This window comes from Cavia porcellus, unplaced genomic scaffold (assembly GCF_034190915.1).
Source record: "Cavia porcellus strain 051 isolate PalLab524CR breed Dunkin Hartley unplaced genomic scaffold, mCavPor4.1 scaffold_4, whole genome shotgun sequence".
Lineage (NCBI taxonomy): Eukaryota > Metazoa > Chordata > Mammalia > Rodentia > Caviidae > Cavia > Cavia porcellus.
In genome coordinates, this window is record NW_026947487.1 from 84,312,585 (window position 1) to 84,336,041 (window position 23,457).

General features: G+C 51.3%; 2 protein-coding genes across 2 annotated transcripts; one reads left to right on the top strand and one right to left on the bottom strand.

Moving 5' to 3' along the window:
- The first annotated feature begins 1,217 nt into the window (after nt 1-1,217).
- Nucleotides 1,218-10,373, top strand: Polr2c (RNA polymerase II subunit C). Its single transcript, XM_003472066.5, has 9 exons — nt 1,218-1,391; nt 1,553-1,602; nt 3,626-3,694; nt 3,855-3,907; nt 7,667-7,795; nt 8,180-8,231; nt 8,447-8,615; nt 8,742-8,816; nt 9,384-10,373. Exons 1-9 carry the CDS (start codon nt 1,306-1,308, stop codon nt 9,526-9,528), a joined length of 828 nt encoding a protein of 275 aa, XP_003472114.1. The 5' UTR covers nt 1,218-1,305; the 3' UTR covers nt 9,529-10,373.
- Nucleotides 10,322-23,100, bottom strand: Dok4 (docking protein 4). The gene is made up of 9 exons (XM_023566010.2): nt 22,917-23,100; nt 17,647-17,913; nt 14,092-14,199; nt 13,824-13,938; nt 13,443-13,562; nt 13,167-13,356; nt 12,317-12,455; nt 11,882-12,005; nt 10,322-11,779 (listed from the first exon to the last, which is right to left on the bottom strand). Exons 2-9 carry the CDS (start codon nt 17,710-17,712, stop codon nt 11,661-11,663), a joined length of 981 nt encoding a protein of 326 aa, XP_023421778.1. The 5' UTR covers nt 17,713-17,913; nt 22,917-23,100; the 3' UTR covers nt 10,322-11,660.
- Nucleotides 23,101-23,457: the final 357 nt, after the last annotated feature.

The following is a 23,457-nucleotide window of genomic DNA, read 5'->3' on the forward strand; positions in this document are numbered from 1 at the left end:
CACAGGCAATGGAGAAAGGGTCCACTCAGTGTCCCTGCCCTAAGAGGAGAAGCGCTGTCCCAGGAAGACCTGTCACTCCCGGCTACAGCTAACTCCTTTCTATGGTTACTTTTCTGGCACTTAAATGTAACTCCTGCTGTGTTGTATTTAAGGGTCTCTTTTCAACTGCCACTTGTTAGAGGCCCATTTAAACTCATCTCTTATGTTTTCTCCTTTTTCTCTTTTTTTTTTTTTTTTTTTTTTTTGCTGAGGATTGAACTCAGGGCCTTTACACTGAGCTACATCCTCAGCTCCTCCCCCTCTCCCTTTGAGACAGCTTGTAGTTCAAAATGACTTTGAATTCACTATATAGCTCAGACTGGCCTTGAACTCACAGGGATCCTCCTGCCTCAGCCTTCTGAATGCTGAGATTACAGGTGTGTGCCACGATACCTGTCTACCAGCTCTTTTTTGAGATGGTCTCTACTAAGTCTCCAGCAAGGCCAGACTTGAATTTCCGATATTTGTGCCTCAGGCCCCTCTGAGTACTGGGATTACATATGTACATTACCATGCCTTGCTTTTTGATAGAGCATACACCCTATGTGGTGCTCACTACCAGACACTGAGGATGCAGAAATGAAGAGCCCCCTTCCACAGCAACTACACAGAACTGCAGATGAAGCATTATTTTGAAGAACATACCTTTTCCTACAGTTTTCAGAAGCACATCATTTAGACATAAAGGGTGGATAGGAGAGTTTATACATCTCAAGTTAAAATTTGCTAAAAGTTGCATACATTGCTAAGTGTGCTTTTATTTTTCCATGAAGAGGTACATGTAGGTACAGCTTTACTTCATTCTTTCTAAAGGGTTTGTGGCATTTCTATGTGTAAATATTTAAGCAAGACTCTCATTAAATAAAATTGTCTTATAAGTTTTATCTTTTGCCATTACAAACAGTACTGGAACAACTGACTGCGCATTTGTCACGTTACTTTCTAAGATAGTGGAACCTGCACTGGGAGTCTGAGGTAGAAGCATCGCTGCGAATTCGAGGCCAGCCAGTCTTACATAGCTCAAGGATAGCCTGAACTGCATAATGAGACATTGTCTGCAGCGGGGGAGGGTTGGGAGATAGTTGAACCTGGTGCATTTTGAAGCAGGCAGGTTAGAAAACGCTGGCCTGGGGCGATCCCGGCCTCCGAGAGGCAGGTGGCGCTGCGCCACATCTGGGCGGAAGTCGCGAGGGCCGCGCAGTCTAACTTCCGGTAGCGGCGGCAGAGTGGAAGCGGGAGGCCCGGAGGTAGGGAGGCCCGAGCAAGATGCCTTACGCCAACCAGCCCACGGTTCGGATCACTGAGCTCACCGACGAAAATGTCAAGTTCATCATAGAGAATACAGACTTGGCGTAAGGCGGCTGTGGGACGGGCTGGGGGCTTCGCGGGGCCGCAGCTGGGTTGGGGAACCAGAGCCGCCTTCCCTGTGCTGGGGCTGGCAGAGGGGCGCGGGGCACGGGCCCGTCTTGTCAAGACTGTGGCTTCCTCACGCCTCTGGGTGTCTCTCCCTCAGGGTGGCCAATTCTATTCGGAGGGTCTTCATCGCAGAGGTCCCCATCATAGGTAAGACGCCCCTTGGTGCCAGGTTCTCGCCCTCCTCAATCCCGGCCTCCTCCGAGGGCTCCTGCTTGGCGGGTGGGGTCTAGGGGTGCCGAGAAGTTTACACTGGGGGAAGCTTGACTGGACCCCAGCCTCGCTGGCTCCTGAGGGCCATTTATGTCTCTCTTACGCGGTGTGTGCCCGCTGAGGACCGTGGCTTCCAACCTGAGCTGACTTGGTTCCGACAGTGTTCATTTGCTGGCTCTGTGGAAACAGCACAAAGTAGCAGGGCGTTTTACTGCACCCCTGGTGCTGAGCAGGGTGATAGCAAGGATTAAGTGAGCTCACCTGTATTAAATGCTTTGCGTTTGGTGAGTGTTCAGTACTGATGGATGTCTTTATGAATCTCGTCTTTCCACTTCCCGAATGGAACATCGTAGGTGCTGAGCTCTGGAAATGCGTCACTGTGTAGGACAGGGATTTATCCCTGATGGAGCGCACAATGAAGCCGCAGGAGAAAGATGAATTCACAGACAACAGTGAGACACAAGTGATCGGGACATAGCCTCAGTGCACTTGGTGCCTAACCCAGTGCAAACCTGTTTCCCGTCTTGTTCCAGCCACTCAGCTCCAAGTGTTTTATACTTGTATAAGTCTAGAAATGCGTTAATGATCAGCTCAGAGAGTTCGGTTAGGCGAAAGAAATGGAAGTCTTAACTGTTGTGTCAGGTGTTTAGATTTTTAAGAAAATAAGCAGACTGCATGGTTAGTGATTAAGAGAATGTTGTGCTTCTTCACCACCCATCACTTCTTTAGCTCAGCATGGTAAGCGGGTTCTCTCTCTGCCAAATGTCTGCGTGCCTCTGGGCCTCAGTTTCATCGTGAATAGAGGGGCAGCCCTGACAAGCTGAGTCTAAACACCACTTTTCTCACAAACTCATTTCTGAAGATTAGACTGAGCACCCACTCTAGGAATGCAACAGCATCTCTGAACCCTGCCTCAGGAGTTTTTTAAAGTATGAGGTAGAGAAAAGACATACACAAATAGGATGCAAAGCAAAATATGACAGGTGTCTTGAAGTCTGGACAGTTATATGAGAGAAGAGTTCAAAGGGAAGCTTTGACCGCATCTGCAATGTGGAGGGTAATCAGACTGGGTTTTTTAGGAGGTTTAGGTTAAAACTTAAAGGGTTTTAATTAGGGAGAGGGGTGTACAGAATAAAGGGGGATAGGGGAGAGTAAAGAGAGAATAGCTTGAGTCATGATCCTTGCTTAGATTAAGGAAGCATAGCAGGACAAAGTAAGTAGTTGGGCCCCAGTGCTATTAATTTCTGAATTTCATTGTTTACATGCAGATATTTATAAATGGATAAATGTGTATTTAAATCAAGCATATGTAAGAGTACAGCCTTTGGCCTCCCAGCACATTGATGGTAGGGACTGGATTTTATATTAATATTCCTAACCTGTCAAAGGAATTCAGTAAATATCCATTTTGGAGTGGTAGTGAAGTTCTAAATTGGGTGATACAGTCATTGTGTCATCAGATGAGGGATAGCGTTGGCGGCGGTGGCCATGCCTGTAATTCCAGCACTATGGGAAGCTGAGGCAGAAAGATCACAAATTCAAGGCTAGCCTGGGTAACTTAGTTACTTAGTGAAAACTTGTCTTAGATAGATGCAGACATACTTATCATGAGTCTGTGTTACTAAATGCCCAAGTATTTTTTATTAGTTCTGGCATTAATACAGGTAGCACATTTAAATGCTTCTTACAGAAATACTCAGCTCAAAGGTATATGTCTGTTTTTTTATGTACTATAGAGAACGCTCTGTCATAAATTCACCTGAACAGTGGTGGTGGAGGAGGGAATGCTGTGTGTGGCTGCTGAAATGCAGGTTCTTGGGGTCCATTCTAGCACAGGATAATCAGAGCCTCCAGCAGCCAGGCCCCTACGTCTGCTATTCCATAAGGATCTTGAGAGCACTGTTACTAGTCTAGGTGAATTTGGTGACATGTGTGCATCTTTGCTTCATTCATTTGCTAGCCATCGACTGGGTTCAGATTGATGCCAATTCCTCAGTCCTTCATGATGAGTTCATCGCACACAGGCTTGGTGAGTGGTAGTGTTCTGGTGTTGGGGGTTGAAGGGACTATACTGGGCCTAGAGTCAGAGGAAGAGGCCTTCTTCCCACCTTGGTAGCAGAGGGACTTCTGAGTTTGGGGTAAGCTTGGCTACTGGGACTTTCAGTAAAGTGCTTTTCTGTGTCTTCCAGGGTTAATTCCTCTTACTAGTGATGACATCGTGGACAAGCTGCAGTACTCCCGGGTATGTGTATATGTGGCTGGTGGACCTTAAGGGTGGGGATAGGCTTCAGTTTCCTGAGAGATTCTTCCTGATATCTTGTTTGTGTTTTGGACTGTGTTGTAGTTTAGGAAAACAATGTGGAATTACCTAGACCCTGAGGCAGGCTAGTGTCATTGGTTCTTATGGGGCTTCAGGTTAATTAGACTTGAAGGTGTCTTATGAACCACACAAAAGGGAGCATTTACTCAAATGCCCATTTATACTGGCTGGGGGACTGTTCTTTCCAGAGCATCTCTTCCAGCAACAAGAGGCTGGCAGGTGGATGGGAATCAGCAGCAGACTGGGGACAAAGAACAGAGGGAGCAAGAACTGTTTTCTAGAGTAGCACCTGAGGGACTTAAGTACAGGTGCCTGCCAGATCCATGCCTCTTCCAGTAGACAAAGCTCCTGATGCATGGCCACTCTTATGTCCCTAAGGTTGGGTTTGCTTTGTCTGATGATGTATTAATAGGAAAAAGTGGGAGAAGATTAGGTTCCCTTCATCTTTTTACTAAGGCTGCTTTAGATAACAGCTCAGACTATGCTCTTTTGATGGCTTGGGATGATAATGAATCAACCCTTTTTTTTTTTTTTCCATAACTTTCTTTTGAATAGTTCAGCAAAAATTATACCACATGTAAAACGTGTCTCACTATGCACTTCAGGCTGGCCTTTTAACGCATTTTGTAGCCCAGGCCGGTCTTGAACTTGCAACAGTCCTTCTGTCTCAGCCTACTGAGTGCTGGGATTACAGGTTGCTGGGATTATAGGCATGTGCCACCACACCCAGTTTCAACCCTTTTACTGATATGCCCAAGAGCATGTCATTATATGTTTTGGCTGACTTGATATAGCTTTATTTATATAAGTTTTGAGAAATACCAAAGCACACAGAAAAGTGTGGAGCTAATATAATAAATTTCACCTAACTGGTTGTCATATTTTATCATTTTGCCATATTTGTTTGCCACCTCCAATCCTGTCTTATGCTTGGATTGAACCCAGAACTTCAAGCTTGTTAAGCAAGTACTATACCACCGAGCTACAAATGCAACCCGATTTTTGTTTCTAAGAAGTAAAGCATAACAGCTCTCTAGGTGACTGAGGCAGGAGCATTGCAAGTTTGAGCCCAGCCTGGGCAATTTAGCAATTTAGTGAGACCCTTTCTCAAAATAAAAAATTTAAAAAGATAAAGCTCAGTGCAGGGGCTGGGGATTTAGCTCAGTGGTTTAAGCATCTGCCTGGCAAGTGCGAGGTTGTAAGTTGGCTCCCCAGCACCCAAAAAAAAAAAAAAGCTCAGTGCAAAGGCCCTGGGTTCAATCCCCAGTACCGCAAAAACCAAAAACATCAGATATTGGTGGGGACAGTTATACAACCAACTAAGAATAATTTGGCTTACGTGATGATATGCATGCAACCTAGCAGTTCTTTCTATTAAATTCTAATGTTATTCTAATATATAGTTACTGAACAAGGATGATGTGGCATTTTTCCCCCTGAGAAGCTATAGAAAGTTGAAAAACCAGAATAAACACTCATTTATTCTTCCTATATAATTACCAATTGACATATTACTACATTTGAATTATTTTTTACATGTGGCATAATTTTTGCTGAAGTATTCAAAAGTTGTAGGATCCTGATCCTTCTTTCTTTAGTACTTTCGTGCATACTTTCTAAGAATAAGGATTTTTTTGCATATAACCACCCTACTGTCCATAAGAAAATTACCATTAATTTGTAATATTTATATTTAGTCCTTATTCAGGTTTTCCTAGTGCCTCTAGATATCCTTTATTGTTTTGTGTTTTTGTGGGACTATGGTACAGCCAAGATTCTCTTGGTTCTTAGAGCTCTTTATAGATTTATAGTTTTTGTGTTTGGTAGTCAGAGCACTGTAGTCTTTTTTTGTCTTGAACACACTTCTCTTTTCAGTACTTTATTTTATTTTATAGGTTATGTACCTTCTCATATTTTAACTTTGTTATGTTTTGATTTTTCCTTTCCTGTGTCTCAAGAGGAGGATTCAGGCTCAAGGGATTCAGGCTAGGTTGCCCTTCTGTCCAGTGTTGTTAAGACTGCAGATACCCAGATGTTTCTTATAATTGCTTCTCTCTCATTATCTCAAAGTATAGAATATGTTTGGGTTTCCTCACTACTGTAAGGGAGAAAACAGTATTCATTGATTACATCCATGTAACTCATTCTTTTTCTTCATTTTGTCTTTTTGAGACAGGGTCTGCCTCTGTGGTTCAGGCTGGCCTTGGGCTCACTTTGTAGCCCAGGCTGGTTTTGAACTGACAACCACCCTTTTACCTCAGCCTCAGGAGTGCACCACCACACCCAACCTCATGTAACTCTTCTTACCTAGAGTTAAATTGCCATCAAGAGTCCCTATTATAGGATAGTTTCGTTTTAAGAGTCCGTTGGTGTATTGGTTACTTTTGTCTTGTTGCTGAGACAAAATATCTGATGTCCAAAATTAAGGAAGGAAAGGTTTATTTAGCTCACAGTTTGTGGCAGTTTCAGTCCGTACTCAGCTGGCTCCAAGGCAGAGTGGCACATGGCAGAGAGGCAACAGTTCATGGTGGCAAAAGACAACAAAAGCAACAAGAGCAAAAAGAGAGGAGCATGCAAAGAAGAGTCTGTCCTTTATATTGTATGTAGGCCACCCACCCTGGAGTGTATGTAGCAGGTATACCCATAATTCTAGCATTAGACCATGAATCAATCACAAATTCTAAAAGCCTGCCGCCAAGACTGCATGAGGTTTTAGGTGGACATCCAGACACAGATCATAACAGTTGGTAAAGCCAAGTGTAATGGTGCATTCCTGTAATCCCAGCACTCAGGAGACTGAGGCAGGAGGAGTGCTGTGAGTTTGAGGCCGGTCTGAACTTCATAGTGAGACTTTGTCTCAAAGACCAAAAAAAAAATTTAAATCAGTTGGTGGACTAGAGGGGCAGCGTAGTAAGAAGCATCTACCAGATGTACATGAAGCCCTGGGTTCTACCCCTAGTACTTTCAAAAAAGTTAATTTAAAGTTATTTGAAGAATGGCAAATGTTGACAATTGTGGAAACTTTGTAATGGTCTCATAGTAGCAGTATATTATATATCCTTCTCTTTTTGTGCATGTATGATGTTTTCATAAGAGGTTTTTAAAGAAGTTGGTAGTCTAGAATTGAAAAGTTACTTCTATTCTTCCCTGTTGTGTTATGTTTTATTTTATAGGGTCTTCTCTGTCGTGTTATATTATATTATATTTTATTTTATTTTATAGGGTCTTGCTATGTTGTGCAGGCTAACCTTGAAATCACTGTTATCCTCTTGCCTCAGCCTGCTGAGTGCTGGGATTAGCTAGCACACCCAGCTACTGCCTTGTTTTAAATGAAGCTTATCTCCCCAAGGGGTCTACTTAGCCCATAGTCTGTAGTGTGTGAAGTGCCCTCTCTCGCCAGAACTTTGATCCTGAGGAAGGGGACTCCAAGGCCAGAGATGTGGCAGTGCATCTCCTGGGGTGACATGGCATCCAGGGAAGGGAATGTGGGTAGCAGCACATGTGTAATTGTCTTTCTACTTGAGTGGCTCATGAGAATGGTGTTCCATATTGGTCCACAAAACCCTGGAGACTGGCTGGCCCCTCTTTACAGAGGATGAACTTAAAAGGATACTAGCAGCAGGGGTCTGTTGGAGCTCCGCCTCTCCTTATGCATTCCTTCCTGCTTCCCTGCCGCCTCAGGATTGCACATGCGAAGAGTTCTGCCCTGAGTGCTCAGTAGAGTTCACGCTCGACGTGCGGTGCAATGAAGACCAGACGCGCCACGTCACCTCTCGAGACCTCATTTCCAACAGCCCCCGAGTGATTCCGGTCAGTGTCTGACTGGCCTCCCTCCCCAGGCCTGATCTCTGCCCTTTCTGACTCCCAGTGGCTCTGGCTGGCATGATTTTATGAGATGTTGAGCTTCCCTTTGGCCATCAGCCCTAACCTGCGCCTAGAAGTGCTGACCAGATTCTTGAGTAGAGCAGCACTGGTACTGTGTGTCCTCTGTCACCCAGCGAACCCCTTTAAAGGCCACGGATTGCTGACAAGGCTGTCAGAGTAGTGTAGAGTCCCTGGAGATACTTCTACCACCTGCCCTGAGCACCCTTTCCCCAGCTTGACGTGTTACAGGATGGAAGTGCTGAGAGGTGGGTGCCAGAAGAGGTGATAGAGGAGAGGCTAATTAAATGCTTCTGTTTGGGCTCCTTACAGGTGACGTCCCGTAACCGAGACAACGATCCCAATGATTATGTGGAGCAGGATGGTAAGGGGCTGGGGCAGATGTGTGGACATGTGCCTGAGTTGTGGCTGCACAGGCCAGAGGAACACACAGACCAGACAGAGCCTCTCATGCTGCTGGGTCTCCTTGTAATGTGACCCTAGACCTGTTTTTCCAGATGTGTGGTCTTCCAGAGCACTGTCAGATGGAGAGCCGAGCCTCTCCTGCCCTTGCCTGACTCAACTTCTCTCTGCCTGCAGACATCCTGATTGTCAAGCTGAGAAAGGGCCAGGAGCTGAGACTTCGAGCCTATGCCAAGAAGGGCTTTGGCAAGGAGCATGCCAAGTGGAACCCAACTGCAGGGGTGGCTTTTGAATATGATCCGGACAATGCCCTGAGGCATACCGTATACCCCAAGCCTGAGGAATGGTAGGTCCCATCTCTGGTGGGGCTGGGTTGGAAAGGGCTGCTAGTACATGAGGCGGGGCAGCTCTCAATGAACTGAAGGACCCTGGAAGCAGCAGTGGCCATGTGCTGACCTCTCTCTGACCTTAGGCCAAAAAGTGAGTACTCAGAGCTGGATGAAGATGAGTCACAGGCTCCTTATGATCCCAACGGCAAGCCAGAGAGGTAAGACTGCAGCACCATTCTCAGCCTACAGTGTGAGAATGTAGGGTTTATATGCAGGCTGAGTCAGGCAGCTCCTCTCCCTCACATCTCAGTTCTCAGCTGCCAGCTGCCAAATTGCATTCATGGTATGCACCCATTCCCAGGTCAGTTATCATTTTCCTTTTGGTCACCATGAGAAGGAAGGGCTTCCAGAATCCAACCTGTTTCTGTTCTGCATTTGAGCCCCAGAAGAAAAGGCTTTTTTTTAGGTCTGAGCTCAGGACCCACAGTGAAGACTGTGAAGGAATGTAGCAGAAACTATTGGTTTGATTTTTCATTTTGTCCCCAGTATGGGACATCTGTGTACAGAATTGTTTTAGGATTTTCATGGTACTTGTTTGAAGTAAACGGTGTTTTCATAGGCCTGCAAAGTGGTTTGGACCACTGTGCGTAGGTTTTAGATGAAAGTCTGCCCTGTACTGGGTCAGGCTGCAGCTCCATGTGGGAATGAAGGCGAGCCCTAGGGTGAGGAAGGCTGGTCCTTGGCTGGAGTACGGGCTGGGCTCTCACCACATTCCTGCCTCTTAGGTTTTACTACAATGTGGAGTCCTGTGGCTCTCTGCGCCCTGAAACCATTGTCCTCTCGGCCCTCTCTGGATTGAAGAAGAAGCTGAGTGATTTACAGACTCAGTTAAGCCACGAGATCCAGAGCGATGTACTAACCATAAACTAACTGCAGCTTGCCTATACAGTAGGAATTCAAGGCAGCAGCTGGAGTTCAGGTCTCCAAAGGCCTTCCAGTTTCTGGGCTCTGGGCGGCTGCTTCTCAAGCTTTGCAACAGGTCACCAGGACCAGCTAGTTGGGAGTTGCAGAGAGATTATCAAGAATACCTCTCTGTTAGGCAGGGCTGATTTTTGCAAGACATTGTAGTAGTGCTTGTCAGAACCCAAAGCATCCGGTCCATCCTGTTTCCCAGTACATCGGTAGGGGTCTGTCCTGCTCCCCTGTTGAGAACACTGGACTTCTCTCCTGGTCATTCCAGCTCTTTAAAGCCTTTCTGTCCAAAAGGAGTTTTCACAGCTGTATGTAAGGTTTCTGGTATTAGGATTGGGTGCTGGAACCTTTATCCAAGCAGACTGTAAACCCTCTGGTTCTTCCCTCAGGGGCCAACCTACTGGCACTGTGAATTCCTAGGTGTCCCTAATTTGAGAAGTAACTCTTTGCGAACAGAACATCAGACCCTGGCTGTCTTCTGCCTCCACAAACAGACATGCTCTTACTCTCTACCCACCGATTCCTAACGAACTCCTTCCCTGCCAGCAGCCTCATCATTCAGTTTGGTGGTGGCAGATGAACAGAACCATAGGTTCTCTCCCATGTATTTCTTTCTCCTAGTGAAGGTTCTGGTCCTGCTTCCTTAGCACTGTCTCCAGGTAGGAGCAAACTGAGAGCAGCTAGCTAGGTAGCCTGGAGAAAAGCAGAGATCGGTATAGAAAAAAAGGGATATTTATTGATTTAACAATAGTTGTCTTTTGAAAAGTTTTTATTTTTGGCAATAAAGAGCACAACATAATCTCCTTCATGCGTCATCGTGCCACTAGCTGAGCCAGCCAGCTCTTATCTCCCTCCCCAAGGGCTTCGGACCCCAGCTCCCCAGCACACTAGCTTGCTCTGGGTGATCATTCCCTGGGTCACATTCAGAGCTGAGCTGGCTGTGCCATAACCCTGGCTCTGGGCTTGTGGGGGGTGAGGGGGGGGCTCCTGCTTTGTCATCCTGCCACAAATGTGAACAGTAGTTATTTACAAGTAGGTCTGTTCCCACAAATCAGAGCCCTAAAATTTTAAAAAAACAATCAACAAAAACTCACACAACCAAAGGTTTGATGTGAATAGAAAGATAGCCCTTCTGCACGGTAGTCAATAAATACCAGCACTAGAAAATCAATTGCTTTAATTGCATTTCAGCAGGGAGCCTCAGCACCATGTGGGGAGCAGGGATGGGAAGGTCTTGGTTTTGAGTGCCCTGGTATGGGGTGGCCAGGCTCAGGGTGGAGGGGCTACCCCTGTTGGGGCAACATCAACCCCTATGCAGTGAGGGGCAGCAGGGGTACTCCCCACAGCAGTCCTACTGGGCCTTCCTGCTTGGCCCCCCATCCTGCACCCAGCTGAGGTAACAGCACCACTACTCCAAGGGCATCTTCGTAGCCTGCTAAGCAGGAAGCAGCCTGTGCAGGAAGTACATTTTAAACCAGATTTTCACCCGAGGCATCAACCAGATGTCACCTCTGCTTAGAACTCCAAGTGGAAAGCTGCCAAGTGGCACAGGGAAAGTTCACATCCTTCCTGTATCACTCCATGACCAGAGAATTGAGAAGTCACCTACTGTCTTCACCCCTGGGCTGCTTGGAAAAAGCTAGCAGGCACACCACCCTCAAGTTCTGATTGTCCCTCCGCTGGTCCTGGCAGCTCAGGTCCTGCAGCAGGAGGGCTGTACAACAGAGGGCAAGGAAACAGCTGCCCTCATACTCCAAAACCACCTTGACCATGGCTTGGTCATGGCATTAAAAAACGTGTTATGTGTTGGTAGGAGGGATGGGGAAAATTTCATTATATAGAGTATGTCGTAAGCCATATATATTAAAATCATGAACAGTATATAGTCCCACGGTAGCTTATCCCCTCACATGCTCAGGTGGGTGACCAGCCCTTTGCCTTGGTCCAGCCACACCCTTGGGGGCAAGGGAGGAACAGCTCGCCCTCTCTCCAGGCCCTTGGCAACAGCCCCTTGAGGCTGTCCACCGGACACTGCAGTCAGCTCTGCAACAGGTGGCCTCAGCAGTCGTTGGTACCCACCAGCCCTGTTGTCACTGGGAAGGGGTCTTGGACTCGCTGCTGTCCCCCTGGCTGGGCTTTGGCTTTAACAGGATGAATCTGTTGAGAAGATCTGTTTCTGAGCTGGCCTGGGCTGCCCCATACCCCTCACCTGTGGACACAGAAGGTGATTGGGTTCAACTCTGATCCATATCAAAAGACTCCTGCCAAGTAGGCCAGGTCCTCCATAGTGCAGGGCAGGGCAGTGACTCACCAGTGTAGCTGGAGGCTTCGGCAATGTTCTGGGAACCTGTGATGTGGTGCCAGTAGGCACTGCGGGGCAGCATGGTAGTGGGTGTGCAGGGATACGAGTAATGCTCAGTGCCCTTGTTCAGCAGCTGTGGGGCAGAGAAGGGGTCCTTCCTGTTAGCTCTAGGAGCAATGGCTGACACTGGCACTAGCTCAGGACTGCCTGCATCAGTCTGGTATGTTACATGCCGGTAGTCCCACAAGTTGGGAAGCTGAGGCAGGAGGATTCTAAGTTTGAAGTCAGTCTGCTATAAAGCAAAACTGTCTCCCTTACCCCCCAGTAAAAAGCCTGTCTACCTCCACTGTGTAGACTCTGACTTGAAACTTGGCTGGGAGGCCCCAGGCACTCAGGCTCGCCCACCCTGGCTCCCCTCGACCCTGGACTCTCCCATGGCCTCACCCTCACATTCTTCTCCATTTCCAGTAGGACCCGCTTGTGCTGCTCAGCGATGGCCAGGGTGGCACTGTGGACCCGTTGGTAAATCTGTTCTCCTTCCTGTGTCTGGAAGGTGTAGAGCCCTTCCCCAGCATCGCACATCCTGAGGACACAAGTGGGCAAGGTGGTGGGACCCCACCACCCTGCAAGTGTGCTTGGCCAGTGCTCCTGCACCCAGGCCACCTGGGGCCCAGAGAGCAGGGCTGCAGCTGGGATCCAGAGCACCAGTGCACACATGCTGAATGCATCCATGTGTCTGGCTGAGGTCAGCATGTGTCACAAGAATTAACCCACTTAGTTCTTACCACCCCCTCCTGGTCTCCACATAATTAACAGTTCCCTTGTTATGTTTTCTCAAAGCATTTTACAGATGCAAAAATGAGCATATAGAAGCAGAGTAATTCAAGCTTATTTGGAGGATTACAGAGGGTTTTTCATTTTTTTTGAGTCAGGGTATTGCCGTGTGGTTTAGGCTGGCCTTGAACTTGAAATGACCCTTCTGCCCCTGCCTCTGGGTGCTGGGAATACAGGAGTGCATCACCATGCCCAGTTTACAGAGCATTTAAGGCTTATTCAAATTCCAGCCAGAAACCATCCTTTCATTATCCCCAATACCAGCACCTGATGTGGAGCAGTTAGACCTGTGCTAGACAGCATCACTTGATGGTTTACTTCTCTGAGCCTTGATTTCTTTCTCTGTGAAACCCTCTGTAAAAGCCTTTGGACTGCTATACTGCCAACTCTTAATTCCTAGCACCATTCCTGACAGTGCATGACCATTCAGGGATGGGGTGGGGAGGCAAGAGAGTCTTACCGGCCTGCCTCAAAGGTAAAGCGTGTGGCGTCCCGGCCATAGCGGCGCAAGGAGCACAGAGGCCACGACACGAGCTTGATGCGGGGGTTGTGTATGTCCCAGAGGTAGATGTTCTCGTGGGTGATCTGTAGCTTGCACTCGCCGTACACGTCCAGGTTGGGACAGGGCAGCAGGAAGACATTGAAGCGATCTGGGGCAGAAAGGGACAGGTGGGCAAAGAGCAGCAGAGAGACCCACACCCCTCTTCCCCCTCCCTTCCCCAGGGCCAGGGCTCACCTGTCTGCTCACATTGCACCCCAGGGGCCAAGAGGTCAGGCTCTCCCAGACTGATGTCATTAAGCCGTGACCCCAGACACTCCACAGACAGTGTCTTGTACCACTCTTCTGCCTCCAGTTCTGTAGAAAATGGATCCTTATCTTGCTGCCAGCTCAAGGTTGCCAGGAGTCCGCTCATCTGCCTCAGCCCAAGTTATCCCACCACAAAAGGGAGAGAGGGCAAGGCCATGCCACCTGCCTGCCCTCCTCAGTCTGTGGCAGCTCCCTCAAGGGCACCCTGCCACAGCTTGCATCACCTTCCCCAGTTCTGTCTCCTGGCTGGGCTATTGACCACAACCAGGACAGGGAGACCACGTCAAGGCTGCAACCCCAAGGCCTCACCTGAGTCGCAGGTGAAGGTGCGTGCAGAGTCATCAGTAAATATGATGGCCACCGCCTGCCTCTTGGTCTCCTTGGGGAGCCGCGTGACGCACTTGACATTGCTGATCTCAGTCACCTGGGGTGGCATTCACAAGGGACTAAGCCAGGCTGGCATAACTCTCTCTGCCTCCCCAGAGCTCTGCCGCCCCCTGGAGGTACTCTTAGACCTTAGGACTCAGCAAGTCATTTTTGTTCATAGGATGGGAAAGCTAGGGCCCGGCCACCTAACCTTGGGGCAGCCTCGGAGGCACACAGACTTCTCATCCGGATATTTCTCCAGCCGCTGGGGGCCCTTGCTTGAGGACTTCCGGAACACCAGCCAGCACCTCCGGTAGATCTGTAGAGACAAGATGACGGGATCAGGCTTCTGGACCCTCCCATCCCATCAGGCAGCTGTGCAGTTACCCCTGCTTACCATAGGGGGCAGTGCCACAGCCCTCCCTGGAGAAAATTACCTGGGTACAGAAATCACAGGGTGACACTGCCCTGGGGAATGGCCTCCTCCCCACACCATAAAGCAGTCGTTCTGCGTTACCTCCGAAACCTATTGGAGGGCTTCTCATCCCCACTTTCTGGATTAGCACACTGATCCCAGGATCTCTCCAGAGGCCAGTTCTATTATTGCCCCTTTTTATAGATTGGGAAAGTGAAGCAGTAGAAAGTTAAGTAACAGATCATAAGCCAGGAGCTGATACTTAAAGTAGGTTGTCATGATCCAGAGCTGACATGCACAGCTCAGTGCACAGGCTGTTCTGGCCAGGGCTCTAGCACCACCAGGTGCCACATAGGGGGTCTTTACGGGACTGAGTAGAGGGACACTAGCCCCACAGCCAACCTGTGGTCACTAAAGCCCTGTTCTCTATGCTGCACAAAATTCTTGGTAACACTGCTCTTGTCCCCAGATGTTCTCCCTTCTCTTTTATCCTCTTGCCAATGCTACAGCAAAAGAGGATTACTTCCCTGTTCTCTTGGGGACCCCAGAGGTCCTCAGAGGTAAAGAGGCAGAGCTGAGAACCTGGGGTGCCCTCTGGTTGTTCCTTCTTGTCCTACCTTCTGTCAGTACCCTGTGCCTCCCACCACCTACATTCTCTAGAGCTTCTTGAACACTTCCAGGGTGAGGAGAGGGTTGATCATTCCTTAGAGTTAAAGGTTTAAACTAGCCAGTGAGGGACCTCGAGGTGGCCCAAGCCACCACCTAAGCTAATGTTCTACCTCCTCTTCCCAGGGCCCAGTCCTTTCCACCTTCCACCAAAGGCCCTCCTCCAGCCCAGCCTGCGACTGAGGTCTACCCATTCATATGGCTCCACTGACTGGCAGGCCCTGCCCTAGGCATCCCCAGTGCCACTGTCACCAGAAACAAGGGGAGTCTGAGGGATGGCTCAGAGTAGAGCAGAGCAGGAGGCTAGGAGACTTACAGGCCACGGCCCCCAAACCCTACACCACCTCAGCCCTAATTTTTTTTTTCTGTCTTTTTCTTTTTTATCGGTACCGGGGATCAAACTCACAACCGCCTGCTTGCAAGGCAGGTGCTTATGCCGCTGAGCTAAATCCCCAGCCCCATCAGCCCTAATCTTTCATGGTGCACCAACGCATGGCAGGTAGGATCACAGGGTTCCATGGGCCTAGACTATCCCCATCTCATGAAATGTCACAGAGCCACAGTACTCACAGCCCCTGTCTAGGACCCCTACATCTGGCTTGCACCCCTGACCATGCTTGGCCCCTGGACAGTTCTCCTGGGCCACAGCAGTCTCCAGCTCCAAGCTGCAGAATATCCCTAAAGCAAAGACAGTTTTATTCCCAAAATGAGCATTCGTATCCTATAGCCTTGTTATAGAGCTCACTGAACACATGAATGAATGTAAAAAGGGATAGTGGATGGATGGATGGATGAGTGCATGCTGCTGACCCAGTTAACACCCTGCAGGTTGGGCAGCAGTCAGCCTGCAGTGGTAGGGGCATAAGCCTGGGGGCCTAAGGACCCCGGTTACCTGGTTACAGTATACACACTCTCACAGCCAGGGAGCCACGTGCTCAAGAGCCCTCCTTCCTACTTCTTCTAGGGCTTTGATCAGTGCTTCAGAAGCTCTCTGCCACAGCTCTGCCAGCTCTGCCGGAGAGGGAGGTCTTGCAGGTAGGAGGGTGGGCTCCCATCTGTGCAGCCCCTCCTCCACCTCAGGGCCAAGACTAGCACAGCAATACCTTGCAAAGGCTTAAATCTGCAGAGGGTAGCTGGATCCCTTGGTGGGAGTGAACCCCAGACTGGGCCTGGCTATACCCCACCTCCTAGCCCTCCTGGCTGTGCCCACCTATCCACTTGGGGTCCCAGGATTTCTTCTGATGCTGACCCCAAGCAGCTGCCCCTGTGGCCAGTGCCTTCCTGGCAAGTTCTGCCCTGGGCAGGTCCCTGGGGACTTGCTAGGTATAGGCTACAGGAAGGAGGAGTGGGTCCCTGTCCTCTTGGCCTCCCCACTAGGGCCTCAGCTTCTGTCTTTGTTCTGGCTCCAACTCAGTGGGCTGAATCCTTGTCTCAGGGGAAGAGCAAAGTGCCTAGTGGCTTCCAAGGCCCAGGCTAGGGTCCAGTCCGGGCTACCAATTCAAGCCCAGATAGTACTCCGAACATGCCACCAGCTCTGCCCTGCTGGATGATGGCTCACCTGATAGCAGTGAACTGCTGGCCCCTTCCCAGGCACAATGCACTCCCACAGGGGCCCCAGCAGGGGCAAGATCCACCTCTCCCCAAGGCTGGCCCTGCCTGCCTGGTATCTAGGAGGGAAGCCAGGTGTCAGACCCTGAGACTCCCTGGCTTGTCCTCCACCCAGCTCCTGCTGAGCCAAGGAGCCTAGAGCAGTCTGACCCCTCCCCCACCCTCATCCCATCAAGGCAGTCGGGGAGGGAAGAAAGGCCAGGCCTGTGGATAAAGCATAACCTGGGCAGTTCTGGTCACCAAGCCTTTCCTTCCTGCTGGGGAGGGGCAGCTGCCAGCCACATCACTGGAAGTGGGACGAGAATTGGCAGGGAGTAGAGGCAGCTCCTGGACACCTTACCAAGATGGTTAAGTGGGTCCCTAGGGCACTTGCTCATGCTTTCTGGGGGACCTTCCCCTGCTGGAGGTACTATGTGCTCTGAAGCTCATCTCTGCAGACCTTCCAAGCCCCAGCCAGGGCTAACTAAACATGATGCCACCTGCCAACAACTTAGAGCACAGTGGCCCCATCCCAGAGAAACAGAACCCAGGCCATGCTGGCCAAAGTTCTCATTGACAGATCACAGAAGTATTGGCTTTGGCCCTTGGCGCCCCCTGTCCCATCCCCCCAACCAGTGTCTCTCCTTTTCAAACATTTCTGTAACACCAAACACAACAACAAAAATAGGATAAATATACACTCAGAAAGCAGTGGGAAGCAGAAAGATGAGGCCAGGAGGGGTGAGGAAAGAGAGGGGAAGAGGCCCCGGGAAGTGGAGAAGCCGGTCTGGGCTCAGACAGCCCAGTGTCTCCAGCAGCTCCCGCCACTGCTGCTGTGGCGACAACTTCAACAATAGCAGGGGAGCTGCTGCCCATCAGCCACGCCGCTGGCCCAGTGAGCCAGCCAGCCCTGCTGGGTGGGGGCTGCAGCAGGCAGAGCTCCGTGGCTGGCACATGCCAGGTGGCCCACGGCGAGAAGCCTGGAGACCACAAACACATGATGCCAGTCGATGGGCAGACAGCACAAACCAGCACACCATGCCTCCAGACCAGTCCTCAGGGACGGTCCCTCGGAGGGGCCCTGCGATGCTCACTCACCCCAAGCTTCCTGCTCTTCATCTTCACATAGCCCTGCTTGACGATGTCGTTGAAATTGGTCGCCATGGTGGCCCCACCGGCTCGTCTTTGGGGCGGGGCGCCGGGCTGGGCCGAGGCAGGGAGCAATGCCCAGGTGGACCAGGTCTCCGACTCCACTGATCACCTGTTCCAGATGCACTCTGTCTGTAATCTGTCCGTGTTCCTCCAGGCTGCTCCTCACCTCACCCGCCTCAGCATTGTTTTAACAGTTCCTTCGCTTGGTGCTCGCTGGAAACACAGATGACAGGGAGATTAGAGACAGTGACATCTTTCTCTTCCCCTTGCTGTCTCGCTCTTTTTTCCTTCCTCTTCCCACACTCCTCCCTCCGCCCTCCGCCCTTCTTCCTTCCCTTTTCTCCCCACCCCAGAACGACAGAACCATTCAGGAAAACTGAGGTGGAGGCAGCAGCAAGGAAAATGGTCCAGCCCAGTCCCCTCCCTCACGGCTGGGCTGGCAGTTAACCCCTTCCTGGGAGATCCAGCTCCTGCTCCAGAGGTGGAGGTAGGGGTGGGAGAGGAAGGTGGCTGTGCTGGGATCAGGAGCTGCTGTCCTTCAGTTTCTCTGCCCCTGGCCCTCTCTTCTGGAACAACTTTGGGGCAGCCCCAGGGCAATCTGCCAGCACAAAACCCCCTCCTGGGTTCAGAAGTCTTGGGTAGGGAAACTGAGCGGGGTGGGAGATAGTCCAGGGTCTGGTGTCTCATTGAGTACCACACTTTGCCCTGTTGCCCTTAGAAGACCCCAGATCCCTTGCCCCACCCAGTCGGACACCTGGTCTCTTCAGTATCCCAGGCCCACTCAGGCTCTGCTCAAGGTTCCTGAAGGCCTCTGTCAGCTCCTCTTGGGCGCTGCTTCCGGGTGGGAGGGCAGAGTCCAGTGGGGCGGGGCCCCTAGATAAGCCTGAGGAATGTGCAGGGCCAGCCAGAGGTGGCTGCTGTGGAAACAGACAGTGCTCTAGGCTAGCCCTGGCCTTGAGAAGACAGAGCCAATCTGAGGGTAGGGCTGCATCCCAACAGGCTGCTGGGTCTGGCCTGGCCAGCCAGTGCCTCCACATTTTGTGCACGGGCAGGAGTTAATTACAGGGGAAAGTAGGCTGGGTTTAGGGCCCAGGACAGCCCAGATGATGCAGAAGACCGTATGGACACCAACCAGAGCTCAATATGGAGTAGGAAATGGGGTACAGCAGGGGACTTTCAATTTAGCAGATCAACTGACAGAATCATGAGAATCCTGGCAATGACCTAGTCTATCAATTCCACTTTATAGATGGGAAAAGAAAGTCACCCAGAGAGGGTAAGACACACCAGAATAAGGTCACACAGCAAGTTCATGGCACAGCCAGGAATGAGTGAGACATTCCAGAACATCACTGTGATACAGAACATCATCTTGCAGCCACCTACTGCTACTACCTCAGCCTGAGTAGCTGCCTGCTACTACTTAAGCCTTCCCTGTATTTTGAAGATCATTGGGTGGGAATTCAGTAGCACTCTGGGGGTCAGCTGAGCATTTGTGCTGCCAAGACGGGGCCCCAGGGCAAGCATGCTGCAGCAGCTTAGCATTAATTAATCTCTTGGAGGCCTGTCTGTTGAGTCTCTAACAAGGAACAGATGGGACACCACAGCGGGCACGTACAAGCAAGGGGCAGGGAGAGGGGTGATGTTCTCCCTCCTGGGGGCACCCTGAAAGCCCTGCCAGTGCCCCCTTGCCCACTCACTTCCTGAATCCCAGTTCCAGGGATCCCAGACCTACCCACGGCCCACAGCTCGGCTTTCCTTCTGGAAAGGCCAGTCCCCATGGGCCCTGACTCACCTGGGCTCTGCTAAGTCAGAAAAGCATCAATTTTCCCAGCTCTGTCGCCACTGCCTGCCTCTAGGACTGCCTTGTCCCCAGACCAAGGACCAGCACCATAGTGCCCCCCCCCAAGGTGGCCAAGGCTGTGAATCCAGCACAAAGGCCCCTCTCTCAAAACACCTCCTAGAAGCCCCCAAGACTCCCTCATTCATTCAGAGTGTCTGAGATACAGCACAACCCGGAGTGTGACCTAGCTGGCCATGTAGTCATGTGCCAGCCAGTTAACTTTTTCATGCTGTTTCCCCACTCATGTTTTTGTAAAGGATAAATCTACCTGCTTTAAAAGAGGAAATGAATTCAAGAGATACCTAGCTGCCCGCTCACTCTGGGCCCAGAATTTCTTCCTTGAAAACACGAAGGGCTGTTTTTTGTTTGTTTGTTTGTTTGTCTGTTTTGTTTTGCTTCCAAAAGCTGCTGCCCAGCCACAACTGTGAAATCACCCCCAGGCAGCCTTCCACTGCCCAACGTGGCTCCCACTGACAGCCTGGGAGGGACAATGGCCACCAAGCTCTGATTGCTCCTGCTGTGTCCCTCCATAGGCCCACACCCTATCCCATCATCCCTCAGGCCCTAGAAGCAGCCCCACAGAAATAAACCTGCAGCAAGGGCAATTATCCCAGGGAAGCCTGGTGGGCAAAGTCCTGGCAGCTGACTCAGGCCCCAGTCACAGCACTCCCGCAAGAACAGCCTCCAATCAGGGGCCCAAAATGCTATGGCAAAGAGGGATTAGGAAGGTTAGGGAGTAGGAAGGGCAAAGGGTGGACCCACCGATCTGACAAGCAATAGGGTCAAGGTGAGGGGGACCCAGAGCCATGCCATCCCCCAGAGGGACTGCAGTGTGTTAAGCAACAGAGGTGGCTCCCAAGATCTCCCTGTTAAGGCCCAATGGGTATCAAGAAGTAGGAGGCAGTTGGGGTAGCCCCTAACCTGCCTACTTTAGGGCCACTGTCCCCATTGCTGCTGAGCATCAGTACTAGCCTTTCCCAGCCCTGGGCATGAGGTACCCTCCGCAGCAGAGGGCATGAGGTACATGAACTGGGATCCCCCAGAACAGTGAAGCAGGGTGTCCAGCAGCCCCTCTCAAGATTCTGGTGTGGACCAAAAGGGCCCCAATCCCTCCTCCCAGTCTGGCATTCATGTGTCCACTCCTCCAGAGTCAGTGTCTGCCATGGGTCAGCTCCTCAGAAACAGCCAGGATGGGAGTTGCTCTGCTCCCCAGGGAGGGCAGGTGCTCGTGAGGAGAGGTGACAAGAAGATGTCTCAGGTGGCCAGCAGGGGCAGGGCAGGGGCCTGCCTGTCTACCTGCCTGTGGGGCAGCCACTCTGATCTCTCCTTCCCTGGATTCTGCCTGGAGGCTTTGGCTCCAGAACAAACACTACTTGCTATTCTCTGAGGCCAGCAACCAATGGCAGAGCTGCATGGCTGGCCGGGCCTCCCCACCCAGCAGATTGGATCTTATCAGAGCGTCCAGTCGGACAGCCCTACCTGCGCACCTTCTCACCATCACGTAGTTTAGCTGTCTCCACACCACAGCGAAGATCTTATCAGTGAGGCAGATACTCTCCAGCACCTAGGCACCTCCATTACCTGCTGATCTGACCTCCCTCCCCCATGTGATTGTCACAGGCCACAGGAGGGCTCCTGAAAGTTCCCAAATCTCCATAAGGAGCCACCACCCCAAACAAAATGGTAACAAAGACAGACCAAAACCTAACTGGGCAGAGAAGAAGGGAACGAGGTGCATCTGAACAGCATAGTCTCCAGACCCTAAGTGGTGCTATGCCCCTGTACCACTGCCATCTGCTCTCTCCTGGTCCCCTGCCTACCCTGTAATGGGCCAAACTCCTACAGAGTACACTTGCGTTCCCTGCCCACAACACTGTTCCCTTACATGGTCTCAAGAATCATTCTACCACTTGATTCAGATCTCAGTTCAAAGGTCATTTCCTCTAAGAGGTCTTCCCTGGCCTCCCTGGCCAGAAGAGCCCTGATAGCTCTAACATAATCCAGTGTCACAAACTTTGTCACACACATCACTACAGGGTTTTCTTATTCCTTTGTGTGTGCATTTGTTACTTGGTCATGAAGAGACATATAGAATGTCAGCTCCCTGATGGCCAGGCCTCCTCTCTCTGGTTACAGCTCCATCCCAACTTCTAGAACACTGGGAGTGCCAAGTAGGTGCTCAATGTTTGGGGTCTGAATAAATAATTCACTCCAGGATTGTCCTCCTCACCAACACCAACATCCAGCCAGCTACTGTCAGCTTCCAGAAGCCAGCTCCCACTCCCTTGGATCCCAGCACTGACCACCATGGCCAGCGGAGTTGTTAGAAAACCAACTTGGCCCAAGACCCCACGGTTTGGTTTGAAGCTGCCTCGAGGGACAGTGAGCTGCTGGCACTGTTGTGCAGACCTGGCCAGCCCCACCTTGGGTGGAATTGTTGGATGAGGTCATGCCCAGCCCATTGCCCTGGCAGGAAGTAACCAGCACCCAAACACAGAAAACTAGGCAATGGAGTGAGATGGGCACAGCTCTTTGGACACATCCCAGATGGGGAACAGGACAACCTTAGCCTGTATTAGAGCCACATCCTCCTGAAAAGGGCCAGAAAGGAAAGTGCATGAATCCCAGTCCCTAACTGCTGTTCAGAGAGCAAGCTAGAACTGGTGCCCAGCCCCTGCTGTCCTACATTATCAGACCCCACACTCAAATCCTCCATCCCAGTGTCTGGCAAACTATCCTGACCAAGCCCCTGCTCTGCCCACATCACTTAGGTGTCCAACCTTGGCTCGAGCCCCTTAAGTGGTAACAGAAAGCATTTAACTGGAACCAGAGCCCTGGAGGAGAAAGTGGCCAGGACCTCCAGGTTACAGAGAAAGGTTCAAGGGCTGGAGGCGGCTGGCCATGAGTATAAGCAGTGGGTAGGAAAGCCCACCTAAGGTGGGGTGGGTACTGGGGCCAGCAAGGGAAGGGAAAACAGTCTATAACCACTGGAGATGTGGAGCCAGCAGGCGGGACAGGGAAGCAGGAAACACGGGAGGTGGGGGCCTCTATGGCCCGGGCAGTGCCCCTTCTGGAGGGCAGGCCAGAGGGTTTGCCCTCTGGGGACGGGGGTCCAGGGGTCTGGGTTTCTCTTGCAGGTGAGGTCAGGTCCCAGTCTGGGCTCCCCAGAGAGAAGAGCCGGGGATGGGGTCAGCTCAGGGAGTTTCTGTGCAGCGCGCTGAGGTAGGGGTCCTGTCTCCGAGTCCCACTCCCAAGTAGGAAGGTCATAGGGTCGGAATCCGAAGATTCAGGAGGTGCCCGCAGGTGCCCAGGGCTGGGAGTGCCCACGGTCCTGCGGGCTCGGCGCGGCCTAGGTCCCCCCGCTCCCATTTACCTGGGCGCCGAGGCCCGGACCGGGGCACTGGCTCGGCGGGGCCGCGGGACAGGCTCATGCCCGCGTCACAAGGTGGCCGGCGAGGCGGCGGGCGGCGCCGGGCTCTGGGCGATTACTGAGCTGGAGGCGCTGCCGCTCGACTCCCGATCTGTCCGGCTGGGACTCAGCCGCCACCCTCCTCTGCGGGTCCCCGCCCAGGCCCGCCCCTTCCCCACCCCACCACCACCTCTCCGCCCCCACCGTATTTCTTCGAGCAGCCGGACACCTACAGGCCCAGCCCCACCGCTCCTCTCTGGACCCCAAACCCCAATCTCACGTTGCCTCTCAACCCCTAAGAGTTGAGCCCAATATCAGCATCCAGCCCCCTCATCCAACTTCTGCAGGAATCTCATGTACACCCATTGCTCTCTATCCCCTGTGATTTCCTGCTCTCTCAATAGCCCACCACCCTTTGTCCCCTAGTAATCTCTACTCCCTAAATCCCCCATGACCTCCTCCAGTCCCCGCCCCAAAGCTCATCTAGCTTCTCTCAGAGCTGTGC

Coding starts and splice junctions, on each gene's coding strand:
- Polr2c (XM_003472066.5), top strand. CDS start 1,306: ATGCCTTACGCCAACCAGCCCACGGTTCGGATCACTGAGCTCACCGAC. Junction 1,603..3,625: donor CGCAGAGGTCCCCATCATAG/GTAAGACGCCCC, acceptor TTCATTTGCTAG/CCATCGACTGGGTTCAGATT. Junction 8,616..8,741: donor TACCCCAAGCCTGAGGAATG/GTAGGTCCCATC, acceptor CTCTGACCTTAG/GCCAAAAAGTGAGTACTCAG.
- Dok4 (XM_023566010.2), bottom strand. CDS start 17,712: ATGGCGACCAATTTCAACGACATCGTCAAGCAGGGCTATGTGAAGATG. Junction 13,357..13,442: donor GGTGCAATGTGAGCAGACAG/GTGAGCCCTGGC, acceptor TTTCTGCCCCAG/ATCGCTTCAATGTCTTCCTG. Junction 12,006..12,316: donor AAATGGAGAAGAATGTGAGG/GTGAGGCCATGG, acceptor TCTGCCCCACAG/CTGCTGAACAAGGGCACTGA.